Source organism: Salvia hispanica, chromosome 1, assembly GCF_029641045.1.
Source record: "Salvia hispanica isolate PSC_SH4W2 chromosome 1, Shi_PSC_v1, whole genome shotgun sequence".
Lineage (NCBI taxonomy): Eukaryota > Viridiplantae > Streptophyta > Magnoliopsida > Lamiales > Lamiaceae > Salvia > Salvia hispanica.
In genome coordinates, this window is record NC_142692.1 from 32496603 (window position 1) to 32514768 (window position 18166).

General features: G+C 37.6%; 2 protein-coding genes across 2 annotated transcripts; both read right to left on the reverse strand.

Moving 5' to 3' along the window:
• Positions 1–10: 10 nt before the first annotated feature.
• On the reverse strand, positions 11–6362 carry LCB1 (long-chain base1). The gene is made up of 13 exons (XM_048122141.2): positions 6120–6362; positions 4659–4908; positions 4239–4333; positions 3691–3782; positions 3358–3451; positions 3205–3277; positions 2982–3114; positions 1618–1792; positions 1329–1469; positions 1161–1256; positions 751–892; positions 526–653; positions 11–446 (listed from the first exon to the last, which is right to left on the reverse strand). Exons 2-13 carry the CDS (start codon positions 4771–4773, stop codon positions 273–275), a joined length of 1458 nt encoding a protein of 485 aa, XP_047978098.1. The 5' UTR covers positions 4774–4908; positions 6120–6362; the 3' UTR covers positions 11–272.
• A 1403-nt stretch (positions 6363–7765) lies between these two features.
• On the reverse strand, positions 7766–10610 carry LOC125220162 (putative jasmonic acid carboxyl methyltransferase 2). The gene is made up of 4 exons (XM_048122310.2): positions 10358–10610; positions 9835–10239; positions 9137–9406; positions 7766–8389 (listed from the first exon to the last, which is right to left on the reverse strand). Exons 1-4 carry the CDS (start codon positions 10430–10432, stop codon positions 8009–8011), a joined length of 1131 nt encoding a protein of 376 aa, XP_047978267.2. The 5' UTR covers positions 10433–10610; the 3' UTR covers positions 7766–8008.
• Between the last annotated feature and the right edge of the window lie 7556 nt (positions 10611–18166).

The following is an 18166-nucleotide window of genomic DNA, read 5'->3' on the forward strand; positions in this document are numbered from 1 at the left end:
CTGTAACACATCAAAAAAGTCAGCATCTCTTTCCCCATATGAAACAATCCCAATAATTATGTTAAGAACATTACAACACCATAATTTGACCAAAAAGCTATCTAGAGATCCCAGCAGACTTATGTTTTTTCAACACATGAGCAAGCCAAGAAGAAGCAATCTAACGACGATATACCAAAGTTAGTTTGTCACTAATGATCCCGGTGGGCGCGTTTAAGCGACTTCATCATTGTCTCGAGGCTCCAACAACTGAAGCATTCAGGAAAATGGAGTCATTGGCCTGCCAATACAAGGGCTGCAGCTTGCTTGAATGCTTCACATGCTTTATCCAGATCCGTTTTTGTATGACCAGCCGACACATATAACCTAATTCCAGCAGGCAGCTTGCATTTGTCCAGTATCGATCTTTTCGAAGGTGCAACGAAAACGCCATGTTCCTTCAATAGCTGCAAATGCAATGGCTCACCCTTATATTATCACAAACAGGGGAGAACAAACGGGTTCGAGAGAGTTTAGACCACTTACATGATTGGCAAGATCTTCAAGCACTTGAAGATCACCCCTGGCGAATCCTGTGGAGTTCTTCAGTTTCAGAAAAACGATGGGCGATTTTGGATCACTGACTATCTCAAGGCCTTGTACACCAGATAAACCTATAATCTTACATGAAGTTAGACATGTGAAATGAGTTCAATATGATTTGATGATGAAACCATGTTTTTGAGTTGTTCACAATTGAAAAAGAACCACCTTTATGGAGAGATGCTATGTTCTCTCTCAACTTGGTGATAAGATTAGGATTTTCTTCAAGAACATCAATGGCGGTGATTGCAGCACTCGCCAGATAAGGAGGCAAAGAAGCAGAGAACACGTAACCGGAGCTACTGAGACGCTGCCAGTGAAGAATTATAAAGCTATCAGAGAGAAGCCAGAGATTTTGTTGTGTTCCAACCTATTCTAGTTATTATTGCATTTCTTGGTAGAAGAATTCTATAGATATTTCCAAAGTGAGGTCAGAGAAGGCTATCTTTGAATATTGTAATTGACGGCTTAGCCAAGGCTTTCTATTAAGGAATTCAATCGTATTTTCCATTTCATTTCCTAAGTGTTCAGTAAGTTTCCATTCGCTTCTTTTCTCTTAACACTAATAGAACACATACCTGGTGATCAATCACTCTGGCACTTCCAGTGCAAAACCCTCCTTCAGTGGCCAACGCATGTCCCATCGCAGCAGAGACGATATCTATCTTCTCAACCTGCCAAAAATTGCATATAAAGAAGAGCACGCAGATAAACAACCAATAAACATCAAGGTGGTGGAAACTTACTGGAATTTTGCAATGTTCAGTGAGACCTCTACCGGAACTTCCAAGAACTCCTATAGAATTGCTTTCATCTAGTATAACACGGAATCGATATTGCTCCTTCAGTTTGATTATTTCGTCCAATGGAGCAATTTGACCAGAATTCTGGAATTGCGCAAGATTAGTTGGGAGGAGAAGTTAAAGATCTATACAAGCAATGTAATGAGGGAACTATAGAAAGTAGAAAAGATGACACTAAAACATTATGACTGCTACAGCCCCCATTCCCATATAAGTGCTTCTGAAGAAATACCTGATAGACAGCTTCTACAACGATATACCGTCTGACCTTCTTAGCTCTTTTGTTCTCATGGGTAACACTTTCCAGAATACTCTGTAAGGACTTCATATCATTGTGTTTGAAATATATAATCGTACTTCTAGAGAGGTGAAGGCCATTCTGAATTCCCCAGTGGACACCCTCATCTCTTCAAAAAGCACAATAACCCACAAATAAGTGAAAATAAAAGAATAGAAAAAGACTTTAATTAGTGTTCGTCCCATAGAAATCAATGCATCATATATAATCTAACATGTCACTGGACCAATGTGGGCATGTGCAAAAGCAATTTTAAAATTTAAACAGAGGCCACTTGCATCGCATGAGAAATAGCAGTAATCCATCTCTCAGCACTATCACCACCATACCATATAGATTGCCCATATAACAAAATGAAGCAACTTATGTTAATGTTGCAAATAACAGAACAATAGAACCTATAGATCAAGAAAAAAGGGCCTTTGGTACACTGAAAAGTCTTACATAGTACTCCCTCCGTTCCTTCATAGTTGAGTCATTTTTCCATTTCAGGAAGTTCCTTCATAGTTGAGTCATTTTCATATATGGTAACTTTTTTCTCTTTCTTACTTTCCTCTCTCTTACTTAATTCTCTCTACTTTATTCACTTTATACTTTATCCTCTCTACCTTTTCCTCTCTCTTACTTTTTTATCTATTTATTTAACACATATTCATTTCTAAAACTCCGTGCCAAAAAGTTTTGCCCTCAACTATGAAGAAACGGAGGGAGTACTTCACAACAAAGCTACACCATAAATTAAAAACACAGAAAGAGGAGGAGAAGCTTGAGGGCATGATTCGTGAAAGGACAAAAGAGACCATTGACAATAATAGGACATAATATCTTCAAATAAGGGTTAATTTACAGGAAAAAATCGCCATATTTGGGCCTAGTTGCAATTCAACACACCCTCCAAATGTAGGTACTTGAGACCTAAAGTCAAATTAAGTTTTCTAAAGTTAGGATTGACTAGTCAGAAATTAGGGATGTTGAGTAACATCGAAACTAAAATTTGGTGTCTAAACTAACTTATGTTTACAGGTTGCGGTGAACATGCAACTAGGCAGAAAGTTGATGATTTCTTGAAAATTCTTCCTAAAATGATACTCCAAGGTAGCAAACATCTAATACTGGAAATTGTAGCATAGGTAAAATATAAGCCCAATAACATCCAAAAATACTACCATCTGACCTAATTAATCTAAATCATAAAAGTCCGCTCAAAAACTCAAAAGAACTTGCAGCCAGATGTTATGTTGCATTGACCAAAAAATGGGGGAAAAGGAGAAAATAAATAAAAGCCAAAGAAGACTCACACAACAACGACGTCACCCTTCTTACAAAATGCTGGAATGATGCTAAACATCGTGGAAAGTCCATATGAATAAAGTATCGAATCAGAAGTTCCAAGAAACTTTGCTATTCTGGCCTCGCAATCAAGGTGCACATCTGCATTGTTACAAAATTCATCCACATGGTCTCAGCAATGGCCAAGATTAACTGGAAATGCACACCGTACATGTTAATGTTAGATCATACCAATTGTCCCATAAAATCCACGAGGACCACAAGAACCAACACCATACTTTTCCAGTGCCTTGGTACATGACTCCTGTTTTTCATCAATGCTATCAGTGGAATGGAAGCACAATATCAGACACAAAAACTAGGAGTTAGAGAAGTTGTTGTTACTTGCAGTTTATCGTGCCCTAGAAGACCAAGGTAATTTGCTGATGTGAAGTTCACGACTTCAACACCATTAACTACAGCATGTGGTCCAGCAGCACTGCATAAATCAACTAATCATCCATCTGGAAATCTTAAGGAACAGTACAGGATCTTGCTAATTAAATTATTAAAGCATAAAATAAAATTTGGGCTAAGAATGTGACAAACTGACGATAAGCTCTATAAATTTAAATCAAATACTAGACATGCATATAAAAGCAATAAGTATACCTATGAAGCAATTGCTATACTCATACAGTCATACTTATCTTAGATTTATTAAAAAAAACATATCACCTTTCTAATACTGGAGGTTCATACTTCATCTCTTCAGAAATAGAGGGAATTAAGGGTTCTGGGACCCATTCATCACATAATTCATCTACTTCCTGAAAGACATTACGCCGCCATGTATATCAGCTTGTGACACATAAGCCCACTTAAATAATGAGGGATACAAAACCTTTAAGATTACAACAGATGAGCTGATACAATGCTACATGCATGTTATAGTTTGAAGCTTGAGGCGAGGTAGTTTTAAAAGATGGAAGTGATGTTAATCTAATGTTTAGACTAAGATCTTGATCATTTGTCTGCAGGAAAAATTCATGTAAGTGCCTTTAATGCTTGGCATTCGTTCTTTTTTTAACACTAGGCTTTCACTGCGTCCAATCAATTTGCAAGAAATTAATAATAAGAAAAGCAGCCCCGAAAGAAACATGAAATGCAGAAGAATACATTCCATCTAAAAATAGCTAAATAGTGAAGCTCTCATGGGAAAATGGAAATGGAACAAGCAAAGTAGAAAGTATATAACAATAAAACTCAAGAGGCACGCCAGCTACCTTCTTTGTCAATGGTCTTTTTGGAGGCTTGTAACTTTTTTGGGTCATAAGAAAAAGAATTACAACTAAGAGAAGACCTTCCACAAGAAGATGGCCTACATCAAGTTAAAATGATTGCTAAGTTCCTACTCCCTCCGTCCGCCATTAGGAGTCCTGTTGACTTTTTTGCACTCGTTTTGTAAAAATAATAATAAATAGTTAAAGTAGAGAAATGATAAAGTAAGAAAGAGAATAATGTAGAGAAGAATTATCTACACTATTCTCTCTCTTACTTTACTATTACTCCACTTTAACTATTTATTATTATTTTTACAAAACGAGTGCAGAAAAGACAACAGGACTCCCAATGGTGGACGGAGGGAGTATATCAAAGAAATATAACTGACCAAAAATCAATGCCTCAATGAGAAGGTATCTCACCTTTGATTGGCACTCCAAAGACAACCGATCGAGCATATGGGGTATCAAAAGCCAAAGCAACCCAATCCGTGACGGACTTAACAACAGTTTCGAAAGAGGACAATACTGTATCCATCGAGTCAACTTGGAAAGACACAAACACGCACTAAATGACTAAGAATCCAGAAGGTGTCCCGAGTCCTCGCGGTAACGTATTATACAAAATCTCATTAATGCATCTTACTGAAACACCTTCACTTCAGCTCATGAGCTGAAAACAGCATCAAATATTCACTTAGTCACAAATCCAGAACTAATGATTAGAGCATCATAAAGTAGTCTACAAATGTGTATATGATGCTAGCTAAGAGAGTGAGCCCCGTCAACAACAATAACAGTGATATTTAACACATGTCAAAAGTTTCTGTCAAATTATATCTACAAGAACTTCGCTACTAAAATGAACAAAATCTTCAGTTGAATAACATGAGACTGCCTTCCCCAACCAGCTATGAAGCTGCAAATCCTATTGTAACAAATCAGGTATCTGTTATACTACCTTAAAAAAGAGCATTTGAAGCAGTTATATTTGGATAAGGTTTTGAAATCTGTATAGTACTACTAATTAAATTTATTTTCAATATCAATATCAATATTGGAATAAAAAACGACTCCAGGAAATATAAAGTCAGCCTTCGTGATATTGAACTGTGTGTTTCACTCTTCAATTCCCACAAATATAGCGTCACAATTTACTATTGTGAAATCTGCAAAATGAAGCCAAAACCTTCTATATAAACTCTAAAGTCCAGACATGTCAATGTTTGGTGCCTAAACTCATCCACCATCCACCGAACACTTACTCAGTGAGTAATAATAATAAAAATTACTCCCTCCGTCCCCGATTAAGAGTCACACTTTTCCATCGCTCCGTCCCCGATTAAGAGTCACACTTCATTTTTACCATAAATGGTAAGTAGGTCCCACATTCCACTAACTCAATTCATTCACATTTTATTATAAAACCAATATAAAAAAATGGATCCAACATTCCACTAACTTTTTCAACCAACTTTTCTTTACATTTCTTAAAACCCGTGCCCGGTCAAAATGTGACTCCTAATCCGGGACGGAGGGAGTACATAAAAGCCATGACTTTTGTTGTGGAAATCTTTGTATATTAGTAGCAGTTAATACACATGAATTCCAAACCTAATGTTAATCACCAAATGAAATCAAACAAAATTACATATATATGTCAGTCAAAATCAAATGATTTGACACCAATCAATATCTCAGAGCTCTTATTTTCCAATTTTTAGATCCATAAATTCCAATTCACGAAAAAAATGAGCAAACTTGCAGATCTCATTACAAAAACCCAACAACGAGTGGACTAAGATGGGAATAAGTATAATAAGAAGAAGTAGTAGAAGTAGAAGAAGAAGAAGGAGATTCAGCATCGGTGAAGAAGAAGTTGACCTGATGAACAGATAGGATTTACAGCTTCTTGGTGTTGTTGAGTTGGGGCTGAAAAGAGGGCGGCGAGCAAATTTCCACGGCGGCGGCAGCAGCGGGGATGTGATGTGCTGATCAGTCGGCCGAGAACAAGGAAGAAACGGGGGCTGTGGCGGCGGTTGTGGTGGTGAATTTGGTGATTTTCGCCGGAAATTTTGAGATGGAATCAGCTGGAGAGAGTATTAAGAGACGAGAGATATGGCCAATGAGGAAATTATTTATTTATTTCCTTTTAGATCTTGTTTTTCTTTGTTTATTTTATCTTTTTTGAGGGATTGTAGTATTTTTTTTATGTTTGGTATCTTAAGATCAAATCATTTAATTTTAAAGAGATCTTGTTATTTGAAAGAAATTAAGTAAGTAACGAATTAAATAGTCTTTACAATATTGTGCATTTTAAATGTTATATTTTGTGTATATTATAGTTCAACCGATCACTTTTTTATATATTTAATTAATTTTTCTATACTCCTATGATCAAAACATACGTTTATTATAATTTATCAACGACCACCAACAACATTATTATGTATACATTTTAATAATAATATAACTATTAAATATCGTATTAAAACAAAAATGACAAAATTCAAAATATAAAATAAATAATATAACTCATAATAATTGAAATACAGAATTAAAAATACATAATTGATGCTAAAAACATGGATGAAAGAAGAACAACGAAGAAAAATTATGTGGAGTAAAGAAGATATTTTATTTATGTAAAAACTATAGTAAATTTGATTTATAGAGATCAAATTTGGTATAATTTGATCTATTTATAAACAAAATATGAATTTTGATATAATTTTTAAAATTCAATATATGAATGATGAGGAATGATATACTATTAATTTTATTTTAACACTAAAAAGGAATGTTTATGAACCAATGAAATTATAATGATTAATGAGTGATATAATATCAATAGAAAATAAATAAAGGAAAGAGACCATAGACCATCAAAATTGAAGATATATGAGATCATGTAAGATTTTTTAATTTATTTTTCATTATTAAAAACATGGAGAAAGAATATTCTTGGTCATAGCATTTGTACTTTTCTTTATGGATATTTATTTTGATGACAATAAATTTCATAGCATTTGTACTTTTCTTTATGGATATTTCTTTTGTTGACGATAAATTTTAGACATATTAATCATATTGAATTGACTAAATCATTGTTGATTAGTCAACTTAGATATTCATATTGAATTGACTAAATTTTGTTGATTAGACAATTTATAATGTACTATATATTCCATAATTCATAATTCAATAATCGAGAAATGTTAAACTAGAATTTCAGCTCACTATTTTTGTGTTTATAACGAGGGTATCCACCGATGATCATCACTCTATTAATATGTATACAAGTTTCCTTTCATTAGGATAACTATTTTCCCTAAAGAATAAATGCTCTAACCAACAAATAACAAATCTGCTAAGAAAAATAACACAAAAGATCTTAGTAACCATCTAAAAAAACAACATCAAACAAAACTCATAGATGGACAAAAAACATTAGCACATGATCAAATCACCACACATCATGTAAGCACGAAGCAACAATACGAACAAAAGAGGAGAATCAACAAAGAATCTGATCGAATCACCCAATTCATCCCTTGATATTTCTCCGTCGATCACACTATTCAACATCATTAAGTCATTATTCAGTGTCTTTTTTTGGCTGAATTATGACATGGAAAATACAATATCTCTAAGTGATACCACAACTATTTTCTAAAAAAACTCCTTCTAATAGGGTCGGTGAGGATTGAGATCCGTAACCTCCTCACTAATACCATTGAGATAAAATACTCGGGTATTGTTTTCTTATTCGTCTAAAACTTTCTTGTGAGAGAAACCACAAGATTAATGTGTTTAGCTATGGTTTTGGAGAAATAATCTCGGAGAAGACCATGATATCTAGTAAACAAATCATCCATAACTTGTGCCCCAAAATGGGACTCCATCATTGGCTCCACCGCTGCCCTAATAATCTTGGTAACTTTTAGGGCCTTTGAGGATTCATCAATTTCATCCAAATCAATATTGTTGTTAATATTGTCCAACACCAAACCTCCATCCCAACCAATCTCCAAAGTTGTGATCTGATTCACCACAAACGAACCTTCTTCTTCTATCACATTTCTCATTTCCTCAGCCGATGGTGCATAATATGGAGCATCCAACGAGTCGATTTTCTCTTCTTCCACAACACCCTACGTACACATGGAATTTCAAGTTGAGTTTGTTTTCACTTTTAACGAACGAGCCAAAAATTGGCAAGCAAAGTATGTCAAAAAAATGTTACTATACTAGTAGCAAAATCAATTCAACAAGTCAACAACAAAAAGTACATTAAAATGACAGATGTTCAATCTTGCAGCACACAACATATTCAAGCGACACCTACATGATAAACGATCGATGCAAACTCCTTGTACTGATATCTTGAGTTAGGCTATTTTCTCTTGGGTAGCAAATGTACTATATGATCTTTTCTGACGCATTAATGGTTGTAAGTAGTGTGCGCAGAAGAAAAAAAGAATATTTTTTGTTAAAACTTTAATTTAGTAGTATATTATAAAATGAAAAGCTCAACTTGAAAAAACGGCGAACAAGAGTTCATGATGTATAGTAAAACAAGATTATAAAAATCCAATAATAAAGAACCTAAAATAAGAGAACACCCATAACACCCACTACTCAATGCAACAAAAAATTGTGGCCGCTAAGAAACAACAAAAAGCTAACTCCAAAATCTGAAAATCACCAAAATTATGACTTGAAAAGATAAATGCCTGTATACGAATTTATGTTAGTACATTTTATTTTTTAAGAGTGAATTTGTTATAAAATTAATTGGTTGCATTTAATTAAATTCATATACTGGCCCATCTCATAAATTTTGTGTGACTAGTAACGTCTTGCAGCACTAGTTTCCAAAAAAAATCATAGTACTATACCTCTTGGGCCATGGCCATTAATGCATGGGCCAGAAGCTCCCACTGATGGCTGCCCACTTCTGCCGAGGCATCCGGCGATGTGCGGCCCATAAATGACAGCACCATCGTCCCTCCGGCCACCACCTCCACCGCCCGCGACCTCAAAAATGCTAACATGTCTCTCTTAAACTGCCGTAGGTATGCTTTCACCACAAATTCCGGGCTCGTTTTGGATATGTAAATCTTTCCTTTGTTGAGATGCTTTCCCGACCTTTCCAGACCCGATGGTACCTTCATTCGTTAAAAAAATACGTTAATAATGTTCAATTTTGTGAGGCGTGAGGTATGGTCTCATTCAATGAAACGTACATGTAATACTTTCATTCATAAACAAATACTAGTACATTAATAATGTTCGATTTTACCAGACTGTTCTAGTGGTCCGGACATTTGACACATACATGGCAATCTAGAGAGAGATTTTGCATGCGATTGCCATTGACTAAACACACAAAATGACAATATCTACGAATATTTTTGTTGCGTACCAAGCCTATTTTTTAAAATTATGTAAATTATGTCATGCTAAAATTTCTATCAATTATTTGAATCACCTAAAAAATCTTAAATAAATTTTAAAAAACATAGACTTTATTAAAAAAAAAAAATCTGCGTTCGCCCTTGATCACGAACTTAAATAAACGTCGAGTAATTTGTACCTGAGAGAGCCAATGAAGGCTGGATGAGGAGTGAACAAAATGCAAAGAATTTTTGGGAAAAAGTCTGCCGTAGAAGGAGCCGGCCATGGCGGATATGAAGCAGCGGTCGGAACCGACGCCCTTGTTCTTGCTGAGGCTGGCGCAGAACTCGGGCAACGACATGAACACGCAGTTGAAGTCGTTGCCTGGGAGATCGTTCAGCACCACCCTCAGCTCTGGCATCGGGAGTCCGATCTCGCGACAAGTTTTGCGGACATTGTCGATTATCTCGGAAACCGCCATCAAAGTGTTGGGCCCCGAGGAGCAGCCGAGATCGGCTATCCCCATGCTCTTCGGGAGACTGTTTTCGATCGCTCTGAACACTGCCTTCTCCATCTCTGTCTTGCCGTGTGATATTATTTGCATCTGCATGAGAGAAAAGATATATATATTGTGAGTGTTGGGATCGTCGACTGCACATATGCGGGATGAGTTTGTAACCCAAACAGCAAGGGGAGAGAGAGAGATAAATAAGAGTTCTTACTTGGCAGGTGCTGTTTTTGGCGTAGCTAGCTTCTCCTTCTCCTTTGTTCATGCGAAGAATTGACACTTCTCCCATTTTTGAATGTTTTTGGTGTGTGATTTTCGAAATTACAAAGTTTGTGATGAGGAGTAAGGGATGGGAATGTATATTTATAGAAGAAGCTGGGGGACCTTTTTTGATGGTGAGAAGTACTATGATGTTTTCTGTTTCACGAACCGAAATTCGCGGTTTTAGTTTTGAACTTGTGATCGACGGTTCTAGTTTTGGTTCAAAAATTTGATGATTTTTTCCGATTCCACTTTTTTTTTTTTCGGTTTTCGCAGTTTTAGTTAACCATTGGTTACGGTTCCAAAAATTCAGCACGTGAGAGACACTACTATTTAATCATGCATCTCTTCATTATCAAACCAACACTCGAGCTTAGTTTACTAAATAATATACACTCACAATTTTTCTATATTTATTTTTTATTGCTAATTATTATATTATTTATTCATGATAACATAATACTCCTTCATATATTTATTTTTGTATAACAAGTGAAATTTGCCATAGGTGTAATGCAATTATTACCAAGTATAGGAGTATATACATATAAGCATATAGACTGTTTTCTCTCCTTTTTCATTGTTAATTGAAGAATTTGCATTTTTTTTAAATCATGGAATTATATTGGTGAAAACTATGAGAACTAATTAAACTGCCTTATCTGCAATTAGAGCAATTGTTTTAATAATGTTTTTAGACTTTCACTAGTAGTAGTACACATCCAAAGGCATTATGATGGCATTGATCGATAATATGCTAAGTGAAAGTCATACCAAATATTCGAGGCAATTTTCATAATTAGGAAATTGTTGCAAATTCAAGAAATATATTACCAAAGGTATAGATATTTGAAGGCGACATTTGTACGATAAATACTTTCAATAGTATGTTCTTTCACCATTATAATATGTAAAACATTTATTATGTAAGAAGAATCAACAACAAATGAATGGACCCCTAATCAACAACAAATGAATGGACCCCTATGCATTCGAGACCACACAAGTCAACTCATTAAATGACGAATATTTACATTTCTTATTTCTTAACTTAATATTTCGCCTAACGCTTAATTGTTGGATATTTTGATTAGAAGATCAATGGTCAAGCCTATACCACTTGGGTGAGCCGAATATGGTCCATGGAAATAGACGAGCAGATCAAGTATTTAGCGTAAATACAACAATAAACATATCCAAAGAATAGATATACATGAAAAGAAAATCAAAGGACATTCAAGAAAGCAAAAGAAGAAGGTTACTAGCATACGAAATAACTGCCAAACCAATCCAAAGGGTTGGTGGAGTTGAGCTTCATTTTAATTCTTCCGTTTACTTATGTTCTTGTATTACCCTACAAGTTTGGTTTCTAGATTTGCCAATTTTTCGCTTACTTTGAGCCTTCTCATGCAATCGAGAAAAAGAATAGTGGGACAGCTAAAATACATGACTCATAGCTAGGGAGTAGTATGATTTATTGGATTAGTTAAAAAAACTTTACTAGTAATCAAATTAAAACCAATAATCGAAAATTTATTTTTCCTTCTAATAAAATTAGCCGAGTTTCATATTTATAGAATTTTTTGGCATGTCTCTATAATACGTTCTTTTATGTTTTTTGAACTTTCAAGATATCTTCCAAACTCAACTAAAAGCAAGAAAATGACATTAGTATTTGTATACGTACGTTGTTGAATTTGTATACGTGAATGATAATTTTTAACTGAAGTATAAAACAATAAATCGAAAATTAAGAAATAGTAATAATATAAATCACACATTTTGCCCACATATGCTCCATCCGCCAGAACATCCAACCAAACAAAAATAGTGACACTTTTGGAATAATCCTTGAAAATTATAGTGACAATTTCGGATTATCGTTGAAAATGAATTTTTATTTTTTGTATTACACGCATCAAGATTCAAAAGTGTCAACTTTTTTGCAGAAAGGAGCCATAATTTAATAATGATCCTTAGAATTATGTGTGACTAACTAATTAATAATTGTAGGACATAACTACTATTAGGCACCACACGTTAGTTTACAGTTATGCTACAAGGGCATCCACCATGGGACGCCCTGAGCGACGCCCTATACACTGCCACGTCAGCATTTTATCATCCTCCTATTCCACCTGCAGTGGGACAGACTATAGCCCGCCTTAAACGACGCCCTAAGCATTTTATCTATTATTTGAATATTTAAATACTTCAAAATTTGGAAAAATAACTTCATTTCATTAAAATTCAAACATTACAATACGAAATAAAAAAACTACAATTTCTCAACAGCGGCGGTTGCGGTTCCAAACTTCTTCAATCATGTCGGTCATGAGCTGAGTATGGTCTTGTTGGTTGCTCATTGAGGCCTGTCGCTGTAGAACCGCACCGAAGCCAGTCGGTAATCCTCTAGTGACAGGCGAGGTCGTCGTGCTGGAGCTAGATCCGGCTTCATCATCCACCCAATTGGTGACATGTCCACGTTCTTGTTCGACTATCATGTTATGCATGATGATGCACGCATACATGACGTCGGCGATGACTTCCTTGTACCAGAAACGCGCCAGACCTTTCATGATTGCCCACCGCGATTGGAGCACCCCAAAAGCCCGCTCCACATCCTTCCGCGCGGACTCCTGCTTTGCCGCAAACAAGACTCTCCTCTCACCAATTGGGCAGCTGATCGTCTTCAAAAAAACAGGCCACCTTGGGTATATGCCATCGGCCAAGTAGTACCCCATATGATGTGTGCGGCCGTTGGCAGTGAACTGAATGGCCGGACCACGACCCCTGCACTGATCGGCGAATAGGGTGGACGAGTTGAGGACGTTGATGTCGTTGTTCGACCCGGCTACACCAAAGTAGGCATGCCAGATCCAGAGGTGGTGGTCAGCGACGGCTTCTAGGATCATCGTCGGGTGGCTACCCTTGTAGCCGCTAGTGAATTGGCCTCTCCAGGCCGTCGAGCAGTTCTTCCACTGCTGGTGCATACAGTCGATGCTCCCTAGTATCCCAGGGAAGCCGTGCACCGTCTCGTGCATCCGCATCAGGCTCTGGCAATCATCAGCAGTCGGGCGTCGCAAATATGTGTCGCCAAAAGCCTCCACAACTAACTTACAAAATTTCTTGAGACATTCGCGGCTAGTTGTATCCCCGACGTGAAGGTACTCGTCGAACATATCCGCTGTTGTGCAGTAGGCCAACTGGCGGATCGCAACCGTGCACTTCTGCAACAGCGTAAGTCCGGGTCTGCCGATCCCGTCTTTCCGATACTGGAAGTACTCATCACGTCCCTCCAACGTGTGCACAATGCGGAGAAAAAGATCTCAGCTCATTCTAAAACGTCAGTGAAAAACATTCGGGCCCCACCTTGGATTCTCGGCAAAATAATCTGCGAACAGACGTTCGTGCGCTACGTCGTGCTCGCGGGGGACATACGTCCGACATCGTATCGGGCGAGGGACCTGCGCCTCCGCCGCCTGCTCCCGATGCATTTGTGCCAAGCATTCCGCCTTGGCTTCATTAACGGCATCGAACAAGGCTCGAGTCAAGGCCCGTCTGCAGCCATCCGATGTACTCAAATCGTAGTCGTCGGGATTCATTTTTGAGACGATGAGAGAGAATAATTGAAGAGATGTGAAATTGGAGTGTGTGAAATGGTAGAGAATTGTAGTGTTTAATTAAGAAATTTTTTTTGAAAAAAATCAAAAAAAAAAAAAAAAACAAAACGCGTGAGCATCGTCCGCGTCGTCCAAAGTGGCGGACGATGTGACGGACGATGGGTATCCTCCGCGCATCGTCCGCGGACGATGGGTAACCCATTGTCCAGCGATGCTGCAGTGGCGGACGATGCGACGGACGATGCATCGTCCGCCCCATTGCGGATGCCCTAAGTGGTTTTGCATCGTCCGTCGCATCGTCCGCCCCATTGCGGATGCCCTAAGTGGCTTGTATAATAATGGACCATATATAGTTATTTAATTACAAATATTGTGGGCACCAAATTAAGTGGCATAGTACATGTCTCAAAAAGTATTCATGTTAAACGTGAAACTACACTCATCAACGATTGTCAATGCGTTTCCATTTCCCTAACAATTGGGACGCGTAGGATTCTCTGCCACACCACGAATGTGTGACCAATAATGGAGGATCCAAGACCGATTCCATCACCGATCACCGATTCATGAAGGCCGGAAAACTCGATTGAAGTTGTTGATGACTTCACGGTGTAGCAACTCTACTCGATGGGACTAGGTTTCGATTTCATTCTTCTATTCACTTGTATTGTTCTGGTATCTTATCTACAAGTTCAATTTTCTCGATTTGCTACCACACATGGTTTAAATGATTGGCTTGGATATTTTAAAATAAGAGAATATTTCAAAGTTAATAATAATAATTATATCCCTCCATTACTATTATATTAGCGGTAGATGTCACGAGCTTTATTGTAAAATTTAAAAAGTACTAGTTGGAAGTTAATAAATATGATGAGATTCAAAAAAATTAGAAGACAAAAAGAAAAAATTGATGAAGCATATTACTGGTGTAGTGCCTGAGGGCAAATGTCTTGATTCTAGTCCATTTTTGTGCGATTTTTAAATTTATATTTACTTGTCATATTGGTATTAACATATGAAAATCAATTCATTAATCCCGTTATTCTAAAATAAGGGTTCATGTAATTTGAGAAGCCTCATTATGAGCTAAAAATATTAATTAGCCAAATTAAATTAAATTAAAAAAAAACTAAACCTATTTATTTGGCCGACTAGATGATAGCTTATAAATCAAATTAAATTAATGATACAAATTAAGAGTAAGTTGACTATTTATATAGGTTTACTCGATCTAAAGTTTGGTTAGAAATCAATAAATACGTGATAAGAAATGTGATCTATGAGGGAAAATAGCGCTGGAAAAGCTAAAATAAAATAATCGAATTCTATTATAACCTGTGAGAAATAACTACTTCCCGGCCCGTCCACCATTAAACTTTTTAGAATACTCATTATTAAATGAATAATATCTTACTATATATATCAATTTTATTAATTTTTTTTAATAAATAAATTTTATATTTCATTAATTCATTTTATTTATATTTTATTATAAAATTAATATATATAAATAGAACACCAGGTATGTTATATTGCTAACTAATTCTTAAATTGCTAACTACAACTAGATGATATGCATTGGATCATTAATCTACGAATATCAATAAGAAGCAAAAAAAAATTGTCAATTAGGGGTATTAGTGTCAATTAACAAAAAATTAATTATAACTAACTTTTAAAAAAATATCTTAAAACTTTAAATGATTATAACTTTCTCAATTTATATTATTTTTTTACTAAAAAATACATCAAATTAAAGATAATCTTATAAAAATTCCAACAAGATCCATGCATATGTTCCGATGTCAAAATCTAAAAACAAATTCCTAAATTTTCATATTTTTCGACCAACAGCTAATATCAACATAGATAACATAGTAGGGGAGTGATCAATTGCTAACTCATTATTTAATTGCTAACTACAACTAATTTAAGGCCATAGGATTTTAGAAAATACGTGGTTTACAATTTGCCACGTGTAATTTTCTTTTTTATTAATAAAATAAAAAAAGATAAAAAAAAAATCCAAATTAGGGTTTTGGATGAAAATGTCAATATAGTGTTTCGAAAATATCAACACAGTGCTTTGAGAATGTCAACACAATGCTTTAAGAATGTTAACCCATTGCTTATATTGACATTCTACATGTATTATATTGACATATTTTATATAGTATGTTGACATTTCTGCTGTACGAAAAAATTAAAAAAATTCAATTTTTTTTCAAATTTTGACGTCGGAACATATGCATGTGGGATATCGTTGGAATCCTTATGAAATTATCTTTAATTTGATATATGTTATATGAATTTAAAGTTTTGGAATTTCTTTTAAAAGTTAGTTATAACTAAACATGTAGTTAATTGACATTAATACGCCTATTGATATTTTTGGGAATTAATCATATGGCCTTATTGACGTTTTTCATTGATCGTATTGACATTTAGGGATTGATGATCTAAGCCCAAAATTTGAATATCTAATGACTATTATTTAGTTGTAGTTATAGCATCCACAATAAGAATAGGACAGCCATAGGTCAACCACTCTCTCTCCCTGCCACGTCAGCAGCACTAAAAATTCACCTGCCACGTCAGCATTTACTCAAATAGGCCAGCCATAGGCCAGCCGCAATAAAAATAATTCAAAAACAACTACATTTACGGAATTAAATTTACGATTAAATTACAGAATTAAATTTACGAGACATATACAGGAAAATTCATTCATTTCATTAAAAAAAAGGTACATAGATAAAAAAAAATACATGATTTTTATCTAAAAATAAAAGGGCTTCCACACACGAGCCCCGCCACTCTCCACTCCTCGTCATTGCCGCCGCCATCCTCGCCGCCGCCACCCGGGGTATCTGAGCTCGTGTCTGAACCCCCCACCATTGCCCTCGAGGCATCCAAATCCACCCGCATGTTCTCGAGCATCGAGTAGAGAAACCTCTTCTCCGTGGGGTCGGTTGCGGCCTTCCACTCTTGGAAGACCGCGAACATCCGTTCCTCCATTTTTGCACGTGAGAATAAGGTGTACGCGCGTGGGGGGGCGGGTGCCGAGACGACCTCCTGGGGCGATAGGGGTGATCCTCCCCACGCTGCCCGTTGCGCCCGCCTTTGGCCAACCGGGCGAGGGCGACGAGTAGAGGATGGAGGGGACGGAAACTCCTCAGCATCTGGGGGGAGGTCGTGGGATCCGCCGCTGCTGCCGCTGTAGTCGCCGGAATAGTTCAGCCTCTGCTTCTTCGGCCACCTAGCGTCGCACCCTGCCCAGAACTTCCCGGAGTCCTTCAGTAACACATAGCATTCCTAGAAGGTGAACTCCTTATACTTTCCCGGCAAGGGGAATTGACTCTCTGCTATCCTCCGGGCGTCCTCCTCATTCTGCCCACTAGTCAGCTGGCGGAGGCCGTTGGTGTACAACCCCGAAAATCGGCTGACCACGGCCCTGATTCGTTCCCACCCCTTCCGGCACTCCTCCCCGTTGTAGTCCTTCCGTGCGGGCAGTTCCTCCTGTAGGCTGCTCTAATCTTCGCCCACATGTTGACGACCAGCGGATCGTCGCAGACCGACAACCACGCCTTGGCCACGCCGGCGTACTCATCCTCCGTCCACTTCCTCCGCGTGGGAGTGTCGTCAACAGCGGGTTGCGACGACTCGCCGACCACCTTGCCCTTCCCCTTCTTCTTCTTCGGCTCGGCTCGGCCCATTGGAACGGGAGTGTCCGGCTCCCCGAGATCGATCCCCATCTCATGCAATGAGAAAAGGTCATCGCCAGTGAACTGCGTCTCCACTTGGGTCGACGTGTGAGACGAAGCCGTTAAAAAATCAAGAGAGGGACGATAGACCGTGTCCCCCCCGGTGGCCCCTGCATCCTGGGATGCATACCGGGCTGCATCCCTCCCTGCCACATCATTCCCATCATCTGCTGCTGCATTTGGGGCATACCTCCCCACCCCCGCTCGCCTGCACCCCCCACGGCATCCCCCCTGCATCCCCCCCGACGCTCCAGCCATCTTCCCCATCAACTGTTGCCAAGGGACGTTAAACCCTGGCCCGCCCAACTGGCCCCATCCAGATCCCACGGGTACCGTGGTAGTATGAGAGCCGCTCGTCGCCGGGCTGGACTC